Consider the following 26,149-nt stretch of genomic DNA (forward strand, 5'->3'; position numbering starts at 1 on the left):
GTGCGATGAGACAAGGACATACCGACCAAGCCCTCCCTAACCCGGACGACGCTAGGCCAAATTGTGCATCGCCCCACGGACCTCCCGGGCGCGGCCGGTTACGACAGAGCCTGGGTGCGAACCCAAGGACTCTGATGGCACAGCTGGCGCTGCAGTACAGCGCCCTTAACCACGGCGACACCCGGGAGGCCCCTCTCATTCACAATTTGACAAGCACATTTCCCGGCGGCATCCCCTTTGTGTGGGCGTAACGCCCCCTAAAAAAATGACATGCCTTTCGTGACCAGTTACAGTTGTGCACTTGGGCTGAATATAATAATTATCAGCTGTGTGCGCAAAATCACCTCTCACTCACATGTCTCTCTCAGATATCTTAATTCTTATTAGCCAATGCCCATCACGTGATCGAGTCCTTCTCACAGGCTACAAGTGAAGACAGACATATCGTGGAGGCAACTGCGCACAACTTTATTGAATTCTGAGGCACATATTGAAGATGTTGGATGAATTATCCATGTTTACTTTTCGTCAGCCAACAAGATGAGTAGGCCTAACAAACAGCAAAAGTACTAGTCTATGTCAATATATTATTATTACGTTCTCGTCCTTGTGTGCGAGAAAGAAATGTTCCCAACATAGTCTGGGACAGTTGTTTGATGCAATAGATCCCAAATTGATGCAATAGATCCCAAATTAATACACTAGCATCCAAACAACATTTGAAAAGCAACGAGGCTGATGGAACCGACCAGAATATTTAGCTTAAAATTTTGATAAATTATTAGGCTATTTCATCACATTATAAGCACAGCAATGCGCACACAGCAGTAGGCTATACGTGTGAATGTTCCAAAATACAATCATTTAGCGGGTGAACACCATTCTCAAATATGAACGCAAATGTGATTATGCATGTAATGCTTTATTACAATGGTGCATTTTTATGTTAAAAATGATCTTCCCCAAACTTTAAACTTGTGCACCGCCTATGTACTACTGTATGCAAGTTAGGCTCTACACCAGCTATGAAGCAAATTAATTTACTTAATTTTAACAAGTTATATGGCCACCTTATGTGTGATCAAAATGAATAGGCCTATGGGCTAGGCTACATGAAAAAGTCACACAAGCTGGGAATCATTCACAAGTGACAATAGCCTATCACTTGTGAATTATATAATATTGTCACCCATCAGACTATTCAGAATTTAATTTTGTCTTTACATATACAAAATAATATATATGACATTTATTTTTAATTAGAATGGACTATTATCACACACTTGTCTCGAAATAGGGGCAAAAAATACATGTCATCTATGCACTTAAATAGCGAATGGAGGACGTATATTCCGGTGGTTCATTTTCATGCCAGCCAGATGGGCTATACTCCTGTTGTAAAGAGGAGCAATGTGCTTACTATCAGGAAAGTTGAGAAAAAAAGAAAAAAGTAGCCCTAGCCTATAGAAAGCTGATGGGATCCTCTTTCTTATAGAGGCCATCAAAACTGTTTTATCTCACGCAATTGCATAGAAATGTTGCGCAACATGAGCTGTGTGAAGTGTTTAATTAGATTTTCGAAAACATTTGCTTTGAAGTTAGAGTGATTAGAGGGACAATAGAGTGCTGAGTACCAGGCAGTTAGCAAGTTTGGTAGGCTACTAATGACCATCAGCAACATCAGAGCTTGGAGAAGCCTAGTTACCAGTTACCGTGACTAAATGATTACGTGAAATTTGACTGTGGTCATGTCTCGTGACCGCCGGTGTGGCAGTAATACGGTCACCATAACAGCCCTATCTGTGACCATATTAGATTTCCTTACACATTTGGTTCACTCAGTCTGAGTACTTGTTTAAGTTGACTTACACAGTATGATTCAAGCCATTCCTACATACAGTATGTGATCATTTCCATAGGTGTAACTCACTGTCTCCTATAGAGCGCAGCTTGTAGAAGGGATCGATTTATATAAATAAACATTTATAAACTGGGTGGATCGAGCCCTGAATGCTGATTGGCTGACAGCCGTGGTATATCGGACCATATACCATGGGTATGACACCTCAGGGTTTGTGGTATATGGCCAACATACAGCTAAGTGCTGTATCCAGGCACTCTGTGTTGCGTCGTGCACTAGAACAGCCCTGAGCCATGGTATATTGACCATATACCACACCCCCTCTGGCCTTATTGCTTAAATAGATAGAACTCACAGTAACACCTATGGAGCAGAACCATAGATAGATAGAACTCACACGGTCTCCTATGGAGCGCAGCTTGTAGAACCATGATATAGATACAGTAGAACTCACACTGTCTCCTATGAAGTGGAGCTTTAGAACCATATAGAACTCACACTGTCTCCTATGGAGCGCAACTTGTAGAAGGGTTGAATGTAGAACCAGGAGCCTTCGTTCCCGGCCGTGTCCAGCATCACTCTCATGGCGTTCTTCTCCAGCAGCGCTGGCAGACGCTTGTTCACAGTCAAGTACTTGTTACTCTTCAAATGGAGGAGCTGGGGGAATACAGCAAACATACAATATTATACGATAAGATACAATAACTTATGTCTGTCATTTTTGTGATACAAACATACTGAACAGTTTTGCTTGTGCACCTCATCGTCTTCATATGATTTATTATTGTGTTGTGTGGGCTTTCGCTGCCCTTATGAGCATGCAAAACATTTGAGTCTCTCAGAGCAGTCTATGACTGAAAGGTTATGACTGAGAAAAGAATATGCTCAATTCTGAAGCTAGAAAAACACTATCTAGATCCTCCCACGTTACTGTTCTATTTATAAACACACATAAACCACATGGATGCCTCCAGGGCTCCCAGTCTCTCCTCACCAAGTTTGGAACCAGCTAAATATATTGGATGGAAAGCCTCAAAATGCTTTCCTCACTTTAAAACCCCATAGAAATATGTGGGCTACGATGACATTATTGGCCACAATTTTGGAATATGAGATGTGAGCTGTAACTGAATGTGTTGAGACAGTTAGTCATTATGACATGAATTGGCTTCATTGATGACGTGACATTCGGCCGTTAGTTCAAGCCAGACATCGGTCTTGCAGACAATGAATATGCACACACACACACACACACACACACACACACACACACACACACACACACACACACACACACACACACACACACACACACACACACACACACACACACACACACACACACACACACACACACACACACACACACACACACACCTGAATGACGTTCCCATACTGAATCACCGTTCCGAGCAACTTTTTATTTTCCGAATCGTTTTGCTTCTTTTCCAAATCCGCTGCATGCTACATAAGTGAGGGAAAGAGTGAAGAGTTAGACATTATTATTGCTACTACCAACATTGCTGTGCTTTTGCACAAATAACTATACATATGGACTTGAGTAGGAGGGAATACCTTCTATGACAGAAATCTCAAATAAAAATAATGTAGCAACGGCATGTGCTGTTGCCTGCAAGCGTCAACTGGAATGCTAGAACCTAAAACTCTGTCCTCACATCACCATGGTAACACAGGCGAGATTTTAATCTATCATTTTATGACTGTAGTTAGATTCCAGAAGGCTTTAAATGGTTTTGTTTTAGGAGAGAGAGAGAGAGAGAGAAAGGTGGGACGGGAGTAGTGAAACTAAAGTATGCTTCAGAAATGTCTATAAAAGGACCTGAACATTACCTCAACAAATATATAATCCTCCATAAGAACACCCTCAAACGAGTGTGGGGACAAAAACCTATCCTCTCTAAGAGAGCTCCTCAAACAGTGGTGGTGAAGCCAAGACTGCTACTGTACCTGTCAAGCTAGACAAGTCTGTTGTTAAAGGGAAATGCAGGATGTAGTATTTCACACTTGTAAGTGCTTTACTAATGTAATGTAGCTGTATTGGATTTTATAAGTATTGCTAGTTTATAGTTTAGTTTATATTAGTTATCCAAAGAGGGCTCATCTATTGTTACTCTTCTTCATTTAGTTGGATATGAGACGAGTCATTGTGCCACTGATTAATGTATAAAATCAATAATTTAATACAGTAATATGTTAAGACGGTTGTATAGGGGTCAGGTGGAGGAGTCACTCACATGGAGTTTGTTGAGGAGGACCGTGTCCGTGGTGCTGTTTCCTCCAGGTTTCGCTGCCTTCCAGAACTGTTTCTGAGCAGAGTACCGATTCATTGGGCACAACCTGAACAGACAGTCTGAACAGAGAGACACAAAGTGCATTGGTCACGTACACAGTTTGGCAGATGTTATAGCAGGCCCAGCGAAATGCGGTTTGTTACTAATTGCAGCAAAAATGTCAAACAAGTACACAAATAATAATTCAAAAAAAGAAATTACGAATGTCAGTATGAATCCAGTTAATAACCCAAATAACACCATCAGTAATCTAACTGTAATCTAAGCGTATATCCACCAAAACTACAGAGTGTACAAAACATTAGGAACTTTTCATGACAGATTGACCAGGCGAATCCAGGTAAAAGCTATGATCCCTTTTTCATGTGCCAGTGTAGACGAAGGGGAGGAGACCGGTTAAATAAGGATTTTTAAGCCTTGAGACATGGATTGTGTGTGTGTGTGTGTGTGTATGCCATTCAGAGGGAGAATGGGCCAGACAAAATATTTAAGTGCCTTTTAATGGGGTATGGTAGTACGTGCCAGGCACCTGTCAAGAATTGCATTGTTGCTGTTTTTTAATGCTCAATAGATTCCCGTGTGTATCAAGAATGGTCCACCACCCAAAGGACATCCAGCCAACTTTACACAACTGTGGGAATCATTGGAGTCAACATGGGCCAGCATCCCTGTTGGAACGCTTTCAACACCTTGTAGAGTCAATGCCCTGTCGAATTGAGGCTGTTCTGTGTGCAGAAGGGGGTGTAATTCAATATTAACACGGTGTTCTTAATTTTTTGTACACTCAGAAGGATATGTACAGCAGTAGATATACAAGTGAGCTACAATATGTGAAGAATACAGTCGGAATACAGTGTGAAAATCTGCATAAAATAAATGTTTCATGTCTTTATATACATGGGAGAGGAGCGTTGGCTGTGTGTGTGTGTGTGTGTGTGTGTGTGTGTGTGTGTGTGTGTGTGTGTGTGTGTAAGTAGACAATGAATAACAGTTTCAGAGGTGAAGGATGGTTAGGATTGAGGTGTTATCAATGTAGCTATATTGAAGTTGCTGAAACAATAACTAAGGATGAACTTCAATTGATCAATGTAAATAAATACACAATGCTAAGTGAGGTGCCTAATGATGCACACACCGACAAAGCCACACGTGCACAAAACACTTGCATCATCATTCTCCCAGAGCTACCTGCAAAAACACACACACACAGTTCAAAATTAGGTTCATATCCAGATAAGTCTTTTGAGCGCAGATCAAAGAGGGAGAGGATGTGACGTGTGTATTTCCTCCATTAGTGGAGGAAATATGGATAGGGTAATCAAATCAACAGGTGTAGACCTTACCGTGAAATGCTTACTTACAAGCCCCTTAACCAACAATGCAGTAAAAAAAAATAATATATATATATATATAATACATGTAAAAAAGAATGTAAAAAAGAGTTAAGAAAATATTTACAAAAAAAGTAAAGGCATCCTGAGCGTCGCAGCAGTCTAAGTGCTTGAGGTGTCACTACAGACCTAGGTTCAATACCAGGCTGTGTCACAACTGGCCGTGACCGGGAGTCCCATAGGGTGACGCACAATTGGCTTAACGTCATCTGGGTTAGGGGAGGGTTTGACTCTTCACGCTCTAGCGACTCCTTCTTGTAGGCAGGGCGCCTGGAGGCTGACTTCGGTCGTCAGTTGAACAGTGTTTCCACCGACACATTGGTGCAGCTGGCTTCCGGGTTAAGCGGGCAGGTGTTAAGGAGAGCGGTTTTCAGCGATGAGACAAGATCGTAATTTGATTGCAATTGAATATCACAAAATTGGGGAGAAAAGGGAGAAAAAAATACAAAATCAAAATAATAAACAGTAAAATAAGAGTAAAAAAGTAACAGTAAAATAACAATAACGAGGTTATATACAGGGGATACCTATACCAAGTCAATGTGCTGGAGTACAGGTTAGTCGAGGTAATTGAGGTAAAAAAAAAAAAGGGGGGGGTCAATGCAAATACTCTGGGTAGCCATTTGATTAACTGTTCAGGAGTCTTATGGCTTGGTGGGTAAAAGCTGTTAAGGAGCCTTTTGGACCTAGACTTGGGCGCTCTAGTAGCGCTTGCCGTGCAGTAGCAGAGAGAACAGTCTATGACTAGAGTGGCTGGAGTCTGACCATTAAAGGCCCTTCCTCTGACACTGCCTGGTATAGAGGTCCTGGATGGCAGGAAGCTTAGCCCCAGTGATATACTTTGCCGTACTGACTACCGTTTGTAGCGCCTTGCGGTCGGATGCCGAGCAGTTGCCATACCAGGAGGTGATGCAACCAGTCAGGATGCCTCGATGGTGCAGCTGTAGAACTTCTTGAGGACCTGAGGACCTATGCCAAATCTTTTCAGTCTCCTGAGGGGGAATTGGTGTTGTCGTGCCCTTTTCATGACTGTCTTAGTGTGTTTGGACCATGATAGATTGTTGATGTGAACGACACCAAGGAACTTGAAGCTCTCATCCTACTCCACTGCAGCCCCATCGATGTGAATGGGGACGTGCTCAGCCCTCCTTTCCTGTTGTCCACGATCAGCTCCTTTGTTTTGATCACGTTGAGGGACAGGTTGTTGTCCTGGCACCATAGATCTCTGACCTCCTCCCTATAGACTGTCTCATAGTTGTCAGTGATTAGCATGTAAACACAGTGTGTGTGCGTGTGTGTGTGCGTGTGTGCGTGTGCGTGTGTGCGTGTGTGCGTGTGTGTGTGTGTGTGTGTGTAAACAGGGCCTTCGGAAAGTATTCAGACCCATTGACTTCTTCTACATTTTGTTACGTTACAGCCTTATAATGGATTAAAAATAATAATAATATGGAAATCCAGCCACCCTGTTAAGGTTTTCCGTCGAAGGAGAGGAGGACCAAAATGCAGCGTGGTTATCTCGATACATCTTTAATAAAGATAATAACGAACAATACAAAAATACTAAACGTAACGTGAAAAAACCAAAACAGCCCTATCTGGTGCAAACAAACACAGAGACAGGAACAATCACCCACGAAACACTCAAAGAATATGGCTGCCAATCAGAGACAACGATAAACACCTGCCTCTGAGAACCACTCTAGTCAACCATAGACTTACCTAGACAACTCTATTATACCACAATCCCATTACCTACAGAAACCCCAAGACAAAACACACCACATAAATAACCCATGTCACACCCTGGCCTGACCAAAATAATAAAGAAAACACAAAATACTAAGACCAGGGCGTGACACACCCAAACTGTTCTCTATGCTACCATACGGCAAGCAGTACCGATGCACTACCCCCAAGCCATAAGACTGCTAAATAGTTAGTTAAATAGTTAGTTAAATAGTTAACCAATAGCTTACCCAGACCACCCAACTCTGTTGACTCAACACATGCGTTGCGATTACTGTTTATGGTCTATATTCTTGCCTAGTCACTTTATCCCCACCAAATGTACATAGAGTTGAAGTCGGAAGTTTACATACACCTTAGCCAAATACATTTCAACTCAGTTTTTCACAATTCCTGACATTTAATCGTAGTAAAAATTCCCTGTCTTAGGTCAGTTAGGATCCCCATTTAATTTTAAGAATGTGAAATGTCAGAAAAATAGTAGAGAGAATGATTTATTTCAGCTTTTATTTCTTTCATCACATTCCCAGTGGGTCAGAAGTTTACGTACACTCAATTAGTATTTGGTAGCATTGCCTTTAAATTGTTTAACTTGGGTCAAACGTTTTGGGTAGCCTTCCACAAGCTTCCCACAATAAGTTGGGTGACTTTTGGCCCATTCCTCTTGACAGAGCTTGTGTAAATGAGTCACGTTTGAAGGCCTCCTTGGTCACACACTTTTTCAGTTCTGCCCACAAATGTTCTATTTGATTGAGGTCTGGGCTTTGTGATGGCCACTCCAACACCTTGACATTGTTGACCTTAAGCCATTTTGGAAGTATGCTTGGGGTCATTGTCCATTTGGAAGACCCATTTGCGACCAACCGTTAACTTCCTGACTGATGTCTTGAGATGTTGCTTCAAAATATCCACAATTTTCCTCCCTCACAATGCAATCTATTTTGTGAAGTGCACCAGTCCCTCCTGCAGCAAAGCACCCCCAATTAGTATTTGGTAGCATTGCCTTTAAATTGAACTAATCACTGATCATAATCTTGATGTGATTGGCCCGACTGAAACATGGCTTAAGCCTGATGAATTTACTGTGTTAAATGAGGCCTCACCTCCTGTGTACACTAGTAACCATATCCCCCGTGCATCCCGCAAAGGCAGATGTGTTGCGAACATTTACGATAGCAAATTTCAATTTACAAAAAGAAAAATACATTTTTGTCTTTTGAGCTTCTAGTCATGAAATCTATGCAGCCTACTCAATCACTTTTTATAGCTACTGTTTACAGGCCTCCTGAGCCATATACAGCGTTCCTCATTGAGTTCCCTGAATTCCTATCGGACCTTGTAGTCATAGCAGATAATATTCTAATCTTTGGTGACTTTAATATTGACATGGAAAAGTCCACAGACCCACTCCAAAAGGCTTTCGGAGCCATCATCGACTCAGTGGGTTTTGTCCAACAGGTCTCTGGACCTACTCACTGTCACAGTCATACTCTGGACCTAGTTTTGTCCCATGGAATACATGTTGTGGATCTTAGTTTTTCTCAATTGCTAAAACACAATTTGTAAAACCTTGCTCCATTTCCTGAAAACAAACACAAAACCTCATCTTCAAGCACTATTTACATAACCTCTGACTCCTCATGCAAAATGAACCACTTGCCTCAAAACAGTTTTACCTGTGTTCAAAATCAAACACTGCTCTCAAATCATAAACAAAGTGATCAAAATGATATACACTCTCAAGCAGTCAGTAAACAATACACCGAAAAATAGAAAACACATTGTTCAAAACATACAATTCTCTGGGAGAAGTACATTTTTATCTAAAAATAAAATATTTTTCCGTCATTGTCTTTTGATGAACAAAAACATGTTCTATCATAGTAGCTCAAAATTGATCAGAAATTACTACTCTGCTATGCTCCTTGCAATTTTGTTTTTTGTTCTTCCTCCTCCTTGTACCTCTATTTTTACAGTACCCTGCATCTCACAAACTTGTCCTTTGTCTCTGTGATACTGTAATTCTTGTTCTTTGTTGATATGAACCTGCAACCAGTCAAAATCTAATGAGCAGTCAGTACTGTTAATAAATGGAAAGCACAATGTTCAGGGCCATACAATTCATCCATTGTACAGTATACATCCTACAATGCATTGTACTACAGTATTCATTCTCAGACTTTCTCCTTCCCACCTTCAACCTTCTATTTGTATTTGATTGTTGCCACTTGTGTTTACCAGTATGGATGACATGTGCATTAGAGTGCAGAATGTGTTTTGAGAATGAGAATGTGTTTAGAGTTCTGCTGAAAAGTCAGTGAGATTTGCAAATGGTGTTTTATCATGTGAAATGGTTTAAGGTATTGACAACAGACTGCATAATTAGCCAAATGAGTCCAGGCAACTGAGAACTTTGTTCAGCCAATGGGTTTTAAGGTTTTAGCAATTGAGAAAAACTAATGTTTTTCCTCATGATCCTGGACTATCGGACCACAATTTTATTACTTTTGCAATTGCAACAAATAATCTGCTCAGACCCCAACCAAGGAGCATCAAAAGTCGTGTTATAAATTGACAGACAACACAAAGATTCCTTGATGCCCTTCCAGACTCGCTCTGCCTACCCAAGGACGCCAGAGGACAAAAATCAGTTAACCACCTAACTGAGGAACTCAATTTAACCTTGCGCAATACCCTAGATGCAGTTGCACCCCTAAAAACTAAAAACATTTCTCATAAGAAACTAGCTCCCTGGTATACAGAAAATACCTGAGCTGTGAAGCAAGCTTCCAGAAAATTGGTACGGAAATGGCGCCACACGAAACTGGAAGTCTTCCGACTAGCTTGGAAAGACAGTACCATCCAGTATCGAAGAGCCCTTACTGCTGCTCGATCACCCTATTTTTCCAACTTAATTGAGGAAAATAAGAACAATCAGAAATTCCTTTTTGATACTGTCGCAAAGCTAACTAAAAAGCAGCATTCCCCAAGAGAGGATGGCTTTCACTTCAGCAGTAATAAATTCATGAACTTCTTTGAGGAAAAGATCATGATTATTAGAAAGCAAATTACAGACTCCTCTTTAAATCTGCGTATTCCTTCAAAGCTCAGTTGTCCTGAGTCTGCACAACTCTACCAGGACCTAGGATCAAGAGAGACACACAAGTGTTTTAGTACTATATCTCTTGACACAATGATGAAAATAATCATGGCCTCTAAACCTTCAAGCTGCGTACTGGACCCTAATTCCAACTAAACTACTGAAAGAGCTGCTTCCTGTGCTTGGTCCTCCTATGTTGAACATAATAAATGGCTCTCTATCTACCGGATGTGTACCAAATTCACTAAAAGTGGCAGTAATAAAGCCTCTCTTGAAAAAGCCAAACCTTGACCCAGAAAATATAAAAAACTATCGGCCTATATTATATCTTACATTCCTCTCAAGATTTTTAGAAAAGGCTGTTGCGCAGCAACTCACTGCCTTCCTGAAGACAAACCATGTATACGAAATGCTTCAGTCTGGTTTTAGACCCCATCATAGCACTGTGACAGCACTTGTGAAGGTGGTAAATTACCTTTTAATGGCATCAGACCGAGGCCCTGCATCTGTCCTCGTGCTCCTAGACGTTAGTGCTGCTTTTGATACCATCGAACACCACCGTCTTTTGGAGAGATTGGTAACCCAAATTGGTCTATACGGACAAGTTCTGGCCTGGTTTAGATCTTATCTGTCGGAAAGATATCAGTATGTCTCTGTGAATGGTTTGTCCTCTGACAAATCAACTGTAAATGTCGGTGTTCCTCAAGGTTCCATTTTAGGACCACTATTGTTTTCACTATATATTTCACCGCTTGTTGATGTCATTCGAAAACATAATGTTAACTTTCACTGCTATGCGGATGACACACAGCTGTACATTTCAATGAAACATGGTTAAGCCCCAAAATTGCCCTCGCTAGAAGCATGTGTTTCAGACATAAGGAAGTGGATGGCTGCAAACGTTCTACTTTTAAACTCGGACAAAACAGAGATGCTTGTTCTAGGTCCCAAGAAACAAAGAGATCTTCTGTTGAATCTGACAATTCATCTTAATGGTTGTACAGTCGTCTTAAATAAAACTGTGAAGGACCTCAGTGTTACTCTGGACCCTGATCTCTCTTTTGAAGAACATATCAAGACTATTTCAAGGACCGCTTTTTTCCATCTACGTAACATTGCAAAAATCAGAAACATTCTGTCCAAAAATGATGCAGAAAAACTAATCCATGCTTTTGTCACTTCTAGGTTAGACTACTGCAATGCTCTACTTTCCGGCTACCCGGATAAAGCACTAAATAAACTTCAGTTAGTGCTAAATACGGCTGCTAGAATCCTGACTAGAACCAAAAAATTGGATCATATTACTACAGTGCTAGTCTCCCTACACTGGCTTCCTGTCAAGGCAAGGGTTGATTTCAAGGTTTTACTGCTAACCTACAAAGCATTACATGAGCTTGCTCCTACCTATCTCTCTGATTTGGTCGCTACGGTCACAAGACGCAGGCCTCCTAATTGTCCCTAGAATTTCTAAGCAAACAGCTGGAGGCAGGGCTTTATCCTATAGAGCTCCATTTTCATGGAATGGTCTGCCTACCCATGTGAGAGACGCAAACTCGGTCTCAACCTTTAAGTCTTTACTGAAGACTTATCACTTAAGTAGGTCATATGATTTAGTGTAGTCTGGCCCAGGAGTGCGAAGGTGAACAGAAAGGCTCTGGAGCAACGAACCACCCTTGCTGTCTCTGCCTGGCAAGTTCCCCTCTTTCCACTGGGATTTTCTGCCTCTAACCCTATTACAGGGGCTGAGTCACTGGCTTACTAGGGCTCTTTCATACCGTCCCTAGGATGGGTGCGTCACTTGAGTGGGTTGAGTCACTGATGTGATCTTCCTGTCTGGGTTGGCACCCCCCCTTGGGTTGTGCCGTGGCGGAGATCTTTGTGGGCTATACTCGGCCTTGTCTCAGGATGGTAAGTTGGTGGTTGAAGATATCCTTATAGTGGTGTGGGGGCTGTGCTTTGGCAAAGTGGGTGGCGTTATATCCTTCCTGTTTGGCCCTGTCCGGGGGTGTCATCGGATGGGGCCACAGTGTCTCCTGACCACTCCAGTCTCAGCCTCCAGTATTTATGCTGCAGTAGTTTGTGTCGGGGGGCTAGGGTCAGTTTGTTATATCTGGAGTACTTCTCCTGTCCTATCCGGTCTCCTGTGTGAATTTAAGTATGCTCTCTCTAATTCTCTCTTTCTCGCTCTCGGAGGACCTGAGCCCTCGGACCATGACTCAGGACTACCGGGCATGATGACTCCTTGCTGTCCCCAGTCCACCTGGCCGTCCTGCTGCTCCAGTTTCAACTGTTCTGCCTGTGATTATTATTATTTAACCATGCTGGTCATTTATGAACATTTGAACATCTTGGCCATGTTCTGTTATAATCTCCACCCGGCACAGCCAGAAGAGGACTGGCCACCCCACATAGCCTGGTTCCCCTCTAGGTGTCTTCCTAGGTTTTGGCCTTTCTAGGGAGTTTTTCCTAGCCACCGTGCTTCTACACCTGCATTGCTTGCTGTTTGGGGTTTTAGGCTGGGTTTCTGTACAGCACTTTGAGATATCAGCTGATGTACGAAGGGCTATATAAATACATTTGATTTGATTTAACTTGGGTCAAACATTTTGGGTAGCCTTCCACAAGCTTCCCACAATAAGTTGGGTGAATTTTGTCCCATTCCTCTTGACAGAGCTGGTGTAACCGAGTCAGGTTTGTGGGCCTCCTTGCTCGCGCATGCTTTTTCAGTCCTGCCCACATTTTCTATAGGATTGAGGTAAGGGCTTTGTGATGGCCACTCCAATACCTTGACTTTGTTGTCTCTGCGTGGTCCCATGGTGTTCATACTTGTGTACTATTGTTTGTACAGATGAACGTGGTACCTTCAGGCATTTGGAAATTGCTCCAAGGATGAACCAGACTTGTGGAGGTCTACAATCTTTTTTCTGAGGTCTTGGCTGATTTTGTTTGATTTTCCCATGATGTCAAGCAAAGAGACACTGAGTTTGAAGGTTGGCCTTGAAATACATCCACAGGTACACCTCCAATTGACTCGAATGATGTCACTCAGTCTATCAGAAGCTTCTAAAGCCATGACATCATTTTCTGGAATTTTCCAAGCTGTTTAAAGGCAATCAACTTAGTGTATGTAAACTTCTGACCCACTGGAATTGTGATACAGTGAATTATAAGTGAAATAATCTCTGTCTGTAAACAATTGTTGGAAAAATTATTTGGGTCATGCACAAAGTAGATATCCTAACCGACTTGCCAAAACTATAGGTTGTTAACAAGAAATTTGTGGAGTAGTTGAAAAACAAGTTTAAATGACTCCAACCTAAGTGTATGTAAACTTTCAACTTCAACTGTATCTACTTAAATTACCTTGTACCCCTGCACATTGACTTGGTACTGCTACCTTGTGTATATAGCCAAGTTATCGTTACTCATCGTGTATTTATTCAATGTGTTATTTTTCTGTTTTTCAATTATAAAATGTTCTCTCTCTGCATTGTTGGGAAGGGCCCTTAAGTAAGCATTTCACTGTTAGTCTCGTGGCTATGGAAATGACAGGTAGAATCACAGTACTATCAGGACTGGCCCGTTGTATGGCGTTATGTACAGTGACTGACCACTGCCTGTCATATCTCAGCATGCACTACAGTACACAAATCAAATTGTACTAGTCACATGCTTTACGAAGCTTTACGAAGCATGTGACTAGTACAATTTGATTTGTGTACTGTAGTGCATGCTGAGATATGACAGGCAGTGTTCAGTCACTGTACATAACGCCATACAACGGGCCAGTCCTGATAGTACTGTGATTCTACCTGTCATTTCCATAGCCACGATAGGAAGCAGGCTGAGAGAAACAGCTCCTCAGATTTGCATGTGGTCTCAGCTAACCCAACCAAACAGAGTTCCTCTTCTGGAATACCTAATCAACAAGCTGTTCAAACATACTGTACTGTTGCAGTGACAAAGAGCTCCACTGATGAACCCAAAATACACAAGTACATCAATCCTTTCCGCTAGATAGGGGTATTATAACCAGTGGAGGCCATAAAAATGTATTTGCATACTGGAGATATTACATACTGTAGATATGATATAACTTACACTTCTTTTGTACTGCAACTCGGCTCATAACAGTACAAAGTACCTATCGTCAGTACCAAATCCCATATCTCGGGGCCAACTTCATACGGAACTTGTATTCAGAAGTCTAAATAGAGTGAAAATCCTAAACTAGGCTTTTATGCCGTATACTGACAGTATGATATACTGACAGTCTTGATTTTCAATACCGTTAAAAAAACTAAAAACGGTTGGGGACATCCCCGCCTTGTGGGGGATGCGGGGTTGCCACCATACGGGCCACCCACGCCCCCTGTCTCTCAGGCCTGGTTTCTTCTTTGACCTCAGATTAGATGAGAGCTCTCTCTCTCTCCTCAAAGCGAAATTTTGAAAAAAAGAACAATGTGTCATCCTCCCACTTTCTCTCTCTCTAGTCGTAGCAGCAGTAAAGTGACCAAATAAGGCTAGCTAGAGTAGGGGAGTGAGAAGAGAGAGGTGGGGACTCCAACTCTCTCCAACCCTCCCTCTCTTCCTCTAAGCTCTCCTCAAGCTAATAGCTGTTTCTGCCCCCTTTTCTCTCTGATATGGTTTACACTATGCAGTCCAAAAACAGGGTGAGACAAACAAATAAGAGGAAGTGGTTGTGGAGAAAGACAGAAAGAGCGCGAAAGGAAAACATAGGGAGGGAGTGTGAGAGAGAAAGAAAAGAAAGTCGAGAGTGAACATAGAAGGAGGTGCTTTGATCTATTCCCTTAGAGCACAATTCTCTGGACAGAGCGGCCCTTTGTAATGTGTAGCGTGTGTGTGCGCGTGTGTGTGTACGTCGAAAAAAGATGATGTTCCATCTCTGGCTATGAGGCAGAAGAAAAAAAACGTCCACCAGGATCAGATCAAACTAGGAGTCAAAATGGAGTCAAACGGCAGATGAATGTAGGATACCACAGGGGAGCAGACGGGCCGACTGAGAAATACAACTCCTTTAACACAAAACAATTAGCTTATAGTAACACAAACAGTCTTGTTTGTCTAACTGACATACAAAATACCTAAGTGGAAACTGGACACACACACAGACATATTGTACATACACACCAGGGATTCCGTTAGGAAAATGTTATGCCAGACAACTTGACTAGGAAGATTTTAATTTACTGTCCAACTGAGAAATTTACCAGACCCATAGGCATTGCGTGCATAACCCATTAGGACGTCCACCTACAATCAAAACATTTGCGGGAAAACACCATTCTAAAACAGCGCACCTGGGAAACACCATTCTTAATAGCGCACCTAGGAAAACACTAGAGGTCGACCGATTATGATTTTTCAACGCCGATACCGATTATTGGAGGACCAAAAAACGCCGATACCGATTAAAATCAGACAATTTTTTATTTATTGATTTATTTGTAATAATGACAATTACAACAATACTGAATGAACACTTATTTTAACTTAATATAATACATTAATAAAATCAATTTAGTCTCAAATAAATAATGAAACATGTTCAATTTGGTTTAAATAATGCAAAAACAAGTGTTGGAGAAGAAAGTAAAAGTGCAATATGTGCCATGTAAGAAAGCTAATGTTTAAGTTCCTTGCTCAGAACATATGAAAGCTGGTGGTTCCTTTTAACACGAGTCTTTAATATTCCCAGTTAAGAAGTTTTAGGTTGTAGTTATTATAGGACTATTCCTCTCTATACCATTTGTATTTCATATACCTTTGACTATTGGATGTTCTTATAGGCACTTTATTATTGCCAGTGTAACAGTATAGCTTCCATCCACCTCCTCGCCGCTACCTGGGCTCGAACCAGGAACACATCAACAACAGCCACCCTTGAAGCAGCGTTACCCATACAGAGCAAGGGGAACAACTACTCCAAGTCTCAGAGCGAGTGAAATGTGAAACACTATTAGCGTGTACCCTGCTAACTAGCTAGCCATTTCACATCGGTTACACAGCCTAATCTCGGGAGTTGATAGGCTTGAAGTCATAAACAGCGCAATGCTTGAAGCATTGAGAAGAGCTGCTGGCAAAACGCACGAAAGTGCTGTTTGAATGAATGCTTACGAGCCTGCTGGTGCCTACCATCGCTCAGTCAGACTGCTCTATCAAATCATAGACTTAATTATAACATAATAACAGACAGAAATACGAGCCTTGGGTCATTAATATGGGCGAATCCGGAAACTATAATTTCGAAAACAAAACGTTTATTATTTCAGTGAAATACGGAACCGTTCTGTATTTTATCTAACAGATGGCATCCTTAAGTCGAAATATTGCTGTTACATTGCACAACCTTCAATGTTATGTCATAATGGCAAATTAGTAAATTAGTTCGCAATGAGACAGGCGGCCCAAACTGTTGCATATACCCTGACTCTGCGTGCAATGAACGCAAGAGAAGTGACAATTTCACCTGGTTAATATTGCCTGCTAACCTTTCTTTTAGCTAAATATGCAGGTTTAAAAATATATACTTCTCTGTATTGATTTTAAGAAAGGCATTGATGTTTATGGTTAGGTACACGTTGGAGCAATGACAGTCCTTTTTCGCGAATGCACACCGCATCGATTATATGCAACGCAGGACACGCTAGATAAACTAGTAATATCATCAACCATGTGTAGTTGATTGATTGTTTTTTTATAAAGATAAGTTTAACGCTATCTAGCAATTTACCTTGGCTTCTTACTGCATTTGCGTAACAGGCAGGTGGATAGAGCGTTGGACTAGTTAACCGTAAGGTTGCAAGATTGAATCCCCAAGCTGATAAGGTAAAAATCTGTCATTCTGCCCCTGAACAAGGCAGTTAACTTCTTTGGGATAGGGGGCAGCATTTTCACTTTTGGATGAATAGCATGCCCAGAATGAACTGCCTCCTACTGAGTACCAGATGCTAATATATGCATATTAGTATTAGTATTGGATTGAAAACACTCTGAAGTTTCTAAAACTGTTTGAATGATGTCTGAGTATAACAGAACTCATATGGCAGGCAAAAACCTGAGAAACAATCAAAACAGGAAGTGGGAAATCTGAGTTCTTTTTTAACTCACCCCTATCAAATACACAGTGGGATATGGGTCAAGATCACTTCCTAAGGCTTCCACTAGATGTCAACCGTCTTTAGAAACTTGAATGAGGCTTCTACTGTGAAGTGGGACCGGATGAGAGCTCTTTAAGTCAGTGGTTTGGTAGAGTGTCACAGCCTCATGACGAGCGGTCACGAGAGTTAGCTCTCGTTCCATGGCTTTTCTACAGACAATGGAATTCTCCGGTTGGAACATTATTTTTTACTTTTATGATAGAAACATACTAAAAATAGATTCTATACTTAGTTTGACAAGTTTCTTCGACCTGTAATATAACTTTAACGTTTTGTGCGACTGGACCATATCACTGTTTTGGATTTTTTACCAAACGCCCTAACAAAAGAAGCTATTGGACATAAATGGACATAAATGATGGACATTATCGAACAAAACAAGCATTTATTGTGGAACTGCGATTCCCGGGAGTGCATTCTGATGAAGAGCATCAAAAGGCAAGTGAATATTTATAATGCTATTTATGAATAATGTTGACTACCCAACATGGCGGATATTTCTCTGGCTGGTTTGGGCTCTGAGCGCCTTTCTCAGATTGCTTTTTCTGTAAAGTTTTTTTTTTAATCTGACAGCGGTTGCATTAAGGAGGAATGTATCTAAAATTCCATGCATAACACTAGAATTTTCAACATTTATAATGAGTATTTCTGTGAATTCAAGTGGCTCTCTGCACAATCACCGCAAGTTTCAGGACTACTGGACATAACGCGCCAATGTAAAATGAGATTTTTTTATATAAATATTCACTTTATCAAACAAAACATACATGTATTGTGTAACATGAAGTCCTATGAGTGTCATCTGATGAAGATCAAAGGTTAGTGATTCATTTTCTCTCTATTTGTGCTTTTTGTGACTCCTCTCTTTGGCTGGAAAAATGTTTGGGTTTTTCTGTGGCTTGGTGGTGACCTAACAATCGTTTGTGGAGCTTTCGCTGTAAAGCATTTCTGAAATCAGACACTGTGGCTGGATTAACAGGGAATTGTATCTTTAAAATTGTGCCTAATACTTGTATGTTTGAGAAATTAGATTTATGAGAATTCTGTTGATTTGAATTTGGCGCCCTGCATTGGCTGTTGGCGAGGGGTTCCGCAAGCGGAACGGGGTTAGACAGGTTAACCCCAGTCCTAGACAGGTTAACCCACCGTTCATAGGCCGGCATTGAAAATAAGAATGTGTTCTTAACTGACTTGCCTCGTTAAATACATTTTTTTTTTGAAATTCTTCACATTTTAAATATTTAAAAATCTGCAAAATCGGCATCCAAAAATACAGATTTCCGATTGTTATGAAGTCCGTATTGCCCAGCGACAGCCCCGAAACCTGAAGGATCTGGAGAAGGTCTGTATGGAGGAGTGGGCCAAAATCCCTGCTGCAGTGTGTGCAAACCTGGTCAAGAACTACAGGAAATGTATGATCTCTGTAATTGCAAACAAAGGTTTCTGTACCAAATATTAAGTTCTGCTTTTCTGATGTATCAAATACTTATGTCATGCAATAAAATGCTAATTAATTACTCAAAAATCATACAATGTGATTCTGGATTTTTGTTTTAGATTCTGTCTTTCACAGTTGAAGTGATGATAAAATGTACAGACCTCTACATGCTTTGTAAGTAGGAAAACCTGCCATATCGGCAGTGTATCAAATACTTGTTCTCCAAACTGACTCAGAGCTCTCATCCGGTCCCACTTCACAGTAGAAGCCTCATTCAAGTTTCTAAAGACAGTTGACATCTAGTGGATGCCTTAGGAAGTGATCTTGACCCATATCCCACTGTGTATTCGATAGGGGTGAGTTAAAAAAGAAAACTCAGATTTCCCACTTCCTGTTTCGATAGCTGTGTTGAATAAATAAGATACATAACGACTAACGAAAATACACACAGGACAATTTAATTCCACGAAATTATGCAAATGAACTTGTTAGACCGATAAGCATGACGGTCAAATGTATTTAGCTCGACTGGTATTTCCATCGCTTAATAAAAAGCAATATTTTGCAAAAGCTGGCAATTAACGGCTAATGGAAACCCAGGTAAAAACACGCAATCTCTCGCTCTCTGTGTCTGACAGGTAAACAGCCTGTGGTGAAGGTTCTCTCCAGTTTCCTCCTCAGTCAGTCAGTCAGCTGTGGGAGACATCAGGGAATTCTGTGGACGCTTCTTCTCAGAATTCCCACTCGGACTCCGGGAAAAGGGGCAGAGAGATTGCTCAGAGGGTGACCTGGTAAACTAGAGCATTTAATGATTTGCAACATTGTTTGGCATTCCTAATCTTAGCTGGAGCTCTGCGCTTTATTAGAAGGAAATACTATCTACGCATCACAAAACAGGACTATGACCCACCGACTCACTTCATGAGCTCACAGTCAAGGAATCGTAATGTAGACCAAAGTGGAGCAAGCTAGACGACCCCACTAAGTAGTTTTTCCCCTCAATTTTTTCCCCTCTTAGCAGGGCTAAAAAGGCCTCTGAAGCACTGCAACAGAGCTCAAATGTGTTGCTCGGAAAGACAGGCTGTGAGGCATCCCACTAAAACCATGACAACCACAGACAGACACGCTGCTCCTCCCCTCTCATTACCACCCAATATATGTGTTAAACTGTGTCGGCTTCAAGCTGTTCCTCTGTCATGAAAACTGAAAAAACCAAACCAGCAACACATACACACCTCAGATCTCCACATCAAACAGCACTCCTAAATAAACATGGCCTTAGACACACACACACACACACACACACACACACACACACACACACACACAGAGGGAGAGAGCACGAGAGAGAGTGAGACACAGACAGGTCTATACTGTTTTCACAGTCTTGGTTTCACCACCTGATGACAGAAAGAGAGAGCTGGGCATCAAACAGTGTGTGTGTGTGTGTGTGTGTGTGTGTGTGTGTGTGTGTGTGTGTGTGTGTGTGTGTGTGTGTGTGTGTGTGTGTGTGTGTGTGTGTGTGTGTGTACAGTGGGGAGAACAAGTATTTGATACACTGCCGATTTTGCAGGTTTTCCTACTTACAAAGCATGTAGAGGTCTGTAATTCTTCAACACTTCAACTGTGAGAGACTGAATCTAAAACAAAAATCTAGAAAATCACATTGTTTGATTTTTAAGTAATTAATTTGCATTTTATTGCATAAGTATTTGATCACCTACCAACCAGTAAGAATTCCGGCTCTCACAGACCTGTTCCTATTTCTTTAAGAAGCCCTCCTGTTCTCCATTCATTACCTGTATTAACTGCACCTGTTTGAACTCGTTACCTGTATAAAAGACACCTGTCCACACACTCAATCAAACAGACGCCAACCTCTCTACAATGGTCAAGACCAGGGAGCTGTGTAATGACATCAGGGATAAAATTGTAGACCTGCACAAGGCTGGGATGGCGCAATTATTTGAAAATGGAAGAAGTTCAAGATGACGGTCAATCACCCTTGGTCTGGGGCTCCATGCAAGATCTCACCTCGTGGGGTATCAGTGATCATGAGGAAGGTGAGGGATCAGCCCAGAACTACATGGCAGGACCTGGTCAATGACCTGAAGAGAGCTGGGACCACAGTCTCAACGAAAACACACTACGCCGCCATGGATTAAAATCCTGCAGCGCACGCAAGGTCCCCCTGCTCAAGCCAGCGCATGTCCAGGCCCGTCTGAAGTTTGCCAATGACCATCTGGATGATCAAAGAGGAGGAATGGGAGAAGGTCATGTGGTCTGATGAGACAAAAAGAGAGCTTTTTGTTCTAAACTCCACTCACCGTGTTTAGAGGAAGAAGGATGTGTACAACCCCAAGAACACCATCCCAACCATGAAGCATGGAGGTGGAAACATCATTCTTTGGGGATGCTTTTCTGCAAAGGGGACAGGACGACTGCACCGTATTGAGGGGAGGATGGATGGGACCATGTATCGCGAGATCTTGGCCAACAACCTCCTTCCCTCAGTAAGAGCATTGGAGATGGGTCGTGGCTGGGTCTTCCAGCATGACAACGACCCGAAACACACAGCCAGTGCAACTAAGGAGTGGCTCCGTAAGAAGCATCTCAAGGTTCTGGAGTGGCCTAGCCAGTCTCCAGATCTGAACCCAATAGAAAATCTTTGGAGGGAGCTGGACGGAAAAAATGAATAATGAAAAAATAAAAAAAAACTCTGGACCACCTTTGCTCCACACACAGAGACTCATACAAAGCTCTCCCTTGCCCTCCATTTGGCAAATCTGACCACAATCATATTCCTGATTTGTTAATTTTCAATATTTGGAATTATTTGGAAAGAATTTTTACAGTAATCGTCATCAACAAGAATGGCGCCGGAGAGGATGGCTGGCATTTTGCGATCCCCAAATCAATTTTGCGTTTTTGTTGTTATTTGTAACTTATTTTGTACATAATGTTTCTGACACCACTGACTGGGCATTTTTATTTTCTAAGAAAAGTTTGAATTGAGGTGTGTTCCGCCTCATTCATTCACATAAAAGTAGTCATTTTTACTTTTGTGGACCAATTAATTTTTGGGACATTTCTGCCCTCGACAAAATTCCCCAAACACTTCCCAATTGTTTGTGCAGTTCAAGTCTGCAGACATTTGTTCATCTGCATCGCAGTCAAAGTTGTTTTCGTTACCAATAATAACTTTGGAAATGTGTGTGTTTCTATCATAGTAAGTGCCTTATCACGTTATATTAGTTTCTGCATGTCGTGTTCTGTCGTTTCTACTGTAGCATAATATTTTTGCGTATATTCCTTATAACCGTGGACACACGAGGTAACGTTACTTATTTCATAACCTTTATGGTGTTATTCTCAATGCTTAGGTTGCTAGCTACATTCTTCTATTAGCTCTGGAAAACAATGTTAATTGCATCAGAGAAGTATCAGCATGTATTGTATTTTGAAGCTACCCTGGCCTTATGACTCCTAAGGCACAGCATCTCAGTGCTAGAGGCGTCATTACAGACACCCATGTTCAAATCCAGACTGCCTTTCTTTCAAAGTAAGTGCCTTATTACGTTATAAATAGTTTCTGTATGTCGTGTTATACCGTTTCTACTATACTTCACTGTGTGTATGGAGCATAATATATTTGTGTATATTCCTTATAACCACGGACACAAAAGGTAACGTTACTCATTTCATAACCTTTATGGTGGTGTTATATTCAATCGTGCTTATGTAGCTAGGTACATTATTCTATTGGCTCTGTAAAACAATGCTAATTGCGTCTGAAGTATTGTCTTGTTGTATTTTGAAGATTCCCTTGAAAGATATCTTCTTATACCACTTAGTCGTTTTCTGAGTGCGTTCCACAAAGCTGTTTATCATGTCCGCCTTATCCACTGCCCCCATTTTGAGGTTATAATCAAGCACACAGTCTGGTTTGATTTCTCTCTCTCCCGTCAGGTGGTCCACCTTCCCTGTGGCTCACATGTTTGCTGTATGGACAGTGGAGAGGACATGTACATCTCATTTGTCATGCCACTTTACTGTCAGCTATTGACATTTCTTATTTTGTATAACGGGACATTTAGGATGGCAGTAGCATTGTTGATGAAATGCAGTCATCGGTGCAGAACTAGAAAGCCGTCTTGGGAAAAGAGGGTGGCAAAGAAGGGAGTTGCAAACAGAGAGAACACTGTAGCACAGATCCTTAGGGAGTTCTTCTTTACTATCCCCATGAGAAGGACTTTCACCAGGAAGGTATATAATTTCACTAATTGTCGTTGTCCCCCCACTCCTGGCTCTCTCTTCTCCTGTAGCTCCAAGACATAGTGATTGGTCTCTGCTATGTCTCCCACCAGCTCCTCTGTCAGAAACAACTTAAAGTGCTCTGCCTCAGATGGAAATGGCAAGGGCAGTTGCACTCCAGACTGAGACTCATCAAAGCAAACAGCAGGTCCAGGAGGGGTGAAATGGCTGGCAGCCTTCCAGCTACCACAGAACTCCTGTACTTCATCCACTGTCAGTCTGCCTCCATCACCACCTTCAAAGGGGACTAGGACTTTGTCAGTGGACAAGGGGTCGTCAGATTCAGGGTTCTCAATGGCTGGGGGGCAGCTCCTCACTGTCAGAATCTGATTGACTCATTGACTGACTCATAGTCATACATTTTTTACATCTCCAGAATGTCCGCATTTGTGAGTTGTCTCCTTCTGAAAGACATTGCTAATGCTACAGCTTAGCTCACTAGCTACATACATAAACAACAACACTGAATGGCGCAGAGTGGGAGTGAGAGGTTACGTGATTGACTGCCTGCGTGCACCATTTGTATCAATAAATCACTATCCGAAAATGTTTGGTGGTAATTGATATACTTACTGTTTTATTCACGTTTTTCAATTTCCGGTGATAAATCATGCATTCCGATTCTTGCATAGATTGGAATGGGCACATTGTCATTCTCAACTTTTGGCCACGACTGTACACAAATATTTCCACAAAGTCTGCTGCTTCAGTGTCTTTAGATATTGTTGTATGATGTTACTATGGAAAACTGAAGTATAATTACAAGCATTTCCTAAGTGTCAAAGGCTTTTATTGACAATTACATGAAGTTGATGCAAAGAGTCAATATTTGCAGTGTTGACCCTTCTATTTCAAGACCTCCGCAATCCATCCTGGCATGCTGTCAATTAACTTCTGGGCCACATCCTGACCGATGGCAGCCCATTCTTGCATAATCAATGCTTGGAGTTTGTCAGAATTTGTGGTTTTTTGTTTGTCCACCCGCCTCTTGAGGATTGACAACAAGTTCTCAATGGGATTAAGGTCTGGGGAGTTTCCTGGCCATGGACCCAAAATATAGATGTTTTGTTCCCCCGAGCCACTTAGTTATTACATTTGCCTTATGGCAATGTGCTCCATCATGCTGGAAAAGGCATTGTTCATCACCAAACTGTTCCTGGATGGTTGGGAGAAGTTGCTCTCGGAGGATGTGTTGGTACCATTCTTTATTCTTGGCTGTGTGCTTAGGCAAAATTCTGAATGGGCTAACTCCCTTGGCTGAGAAGCAACCGCACAAATGAATGGTCTCTGGATGCTTTACTGTTGGCATGACACATGACTGATGGTAGCGCTCAAGTTGGTCTTCTCCGGACAAGCTTTTTTTCCAGATGTTCCAAACAATCGGAAAGGGGATTCATCAGAGAAAATGACTTTACCCCAGTCCTCACCAGTCCAATCCCTGTACCTTTTGCAGAACATCAGTCTGTCCCTGATGTTTTTCCTGGAGAGAAGTCGCTTCTTTTCTGCCCTTCTTGACACCAGGCCATCCTCCAAAAGTCTTCGCCTCACTGTGCACTCTCACCTGCCTGCTGCCATTCCTGAGCAAGCTCTGTACTGGTGGTGCTCCGATCCCGCAGCTGAATCAACTTTAGGAGACGGTCCTGGCGCTTGGTGGACTTTCTTGGGCGCCCTGAAGCCTTCTTCACAACAATTTAACCGCTCTCCTTGAAATTCTTGATGATCTGATAAATGGTTGATTTAGTTGCAATCTTACTATAAGCAATATCCTTGCCTGTGAAGCCCTTTTTGTGCAAAGCAATGATGAAGGCATATGTTTCCTTGCAGGTAACCATGATTGACAGAGGAAGAACAATGATTCCAAGCACCACCCTCCTTTTGAAGCTTCCAGTCTGTTATTCAAACTCAATCAGCATGACAGAGTGATCTCCAGCCTCGTCAACATTCACACCTGTGTTAGAGAAAATCACTGACATGTCAGCTGGTCCTTTTGTGGCAGGGCTGAAATGCAGTGGAAATGATTTGGGGGATTCAGTTCATTTGCATGGCAAAGAGGGATTTAGAAATTAACTGCAATTCATCTGATCACTCTTCATAACATTCTGGAGTATATGCAAATTGCCATCATACAAACTGAAGCAGCAGACTTTGTGAAAATTAATATTTGTGTCATTCTCAAAACTTTTGGCCACAACTGTATGTGTGTAAAATACTTTTTTGAAGGTTGTACTGATTATTATGAACTAAGCTAATTCCAGCTATGTGTGGAGCCATGTTTGTTGACATACAATGCATTCTGGGTTTCACGTCTGTCGGACCAAAAACAAGAAACCTGTTTTTACTTTTTTATCATGAGGTATTGGGTGTAGATTGATGAGGGGGAAAAAAACTATTTAATCAATTTTAGAATGAGGCTGTAACGTAACAAAATGTGAGAAAAGTCAAGGGGTCAGAATACTTTCCAAATGCACTGTATATTGTACTGGAAAAATTCAGTTATAAATTATTTTGTCTTAGTTAAAAATAAATTGTCCTCTAGTAGACTTTGATTAAATGTCACCTGTATCGCTTGAATGTTATGGCATTCAGGACCAGAAAGTCACTTTCTGAGCAGTACTACAGTGGGAAAATATGTATGGAAGGTTTTGTTCAAATCAAAAAGGGTGCTGTCAAAAAGTGATTAAATACAAATGGATTTACCCTATTGTGCCATAGTAACAACTAATGTGTATACTAGGGTTAGGCGGTATACATATTTGTTTTATTCCCAGGCAATGGATGAGTCTCAAAGCTATTCAATGGCTTCCTT

At 41.6% G+C, this 26,149-nt stretch overlaps 1 protein-coding gene across 4 annotated transcripts in view; it reads right to left on the minus strand.

Moving 5' to 3' along the window:
- LOC118388636 (inositol 1,4,5-trisphosphate receptor type 1) overlaps positions 1-26,149 on the minus strand; it is a 160,874-nt gene that overhangs the window by 100,951 nt on the left and 33,774 nt on the right. For all 4 annotated transcript variants that reach the window (XM_035777898.2, XM_035777897.2, XM_035777896.2 and 1 more), the window contains exons 4-6: positions 4,117-4,232; positions 3,239-3,325; positions 2,360-2,518 (exon numbers count right to left, since the gene is read on the minus strand). In XM_035777898.2, the coding sequence (XP_035633791.2) occupies positions 2,360-2,518; positions 3,239-3,325; positions 4,117-4,232 (362 nt within the window). The remainder of the gene's footprint in view (positions 1-2,359; positions 2,519-3,238; positions 3,326-4,116; positions 4,233-26,149) is intronic.

The sequence above is a fragment of the Oncorhynchus keta genome, chromosome 10 (assembly GCF_023373465.1).
Source record: "Oncorhynchus keta strain PuntledgeMale-10-30-2019 chromosome 10, Oket_V2, whole genome shotgun sequence".
In the NCBI taxonomy this organism is placed as follows: domain Eukaryota; kingdom Metazoa; phylum Chordata; class Actinopteri; order Salmoniformes; family Salmonidae; genus Oncorhynchus; species Oncorhynchus keta.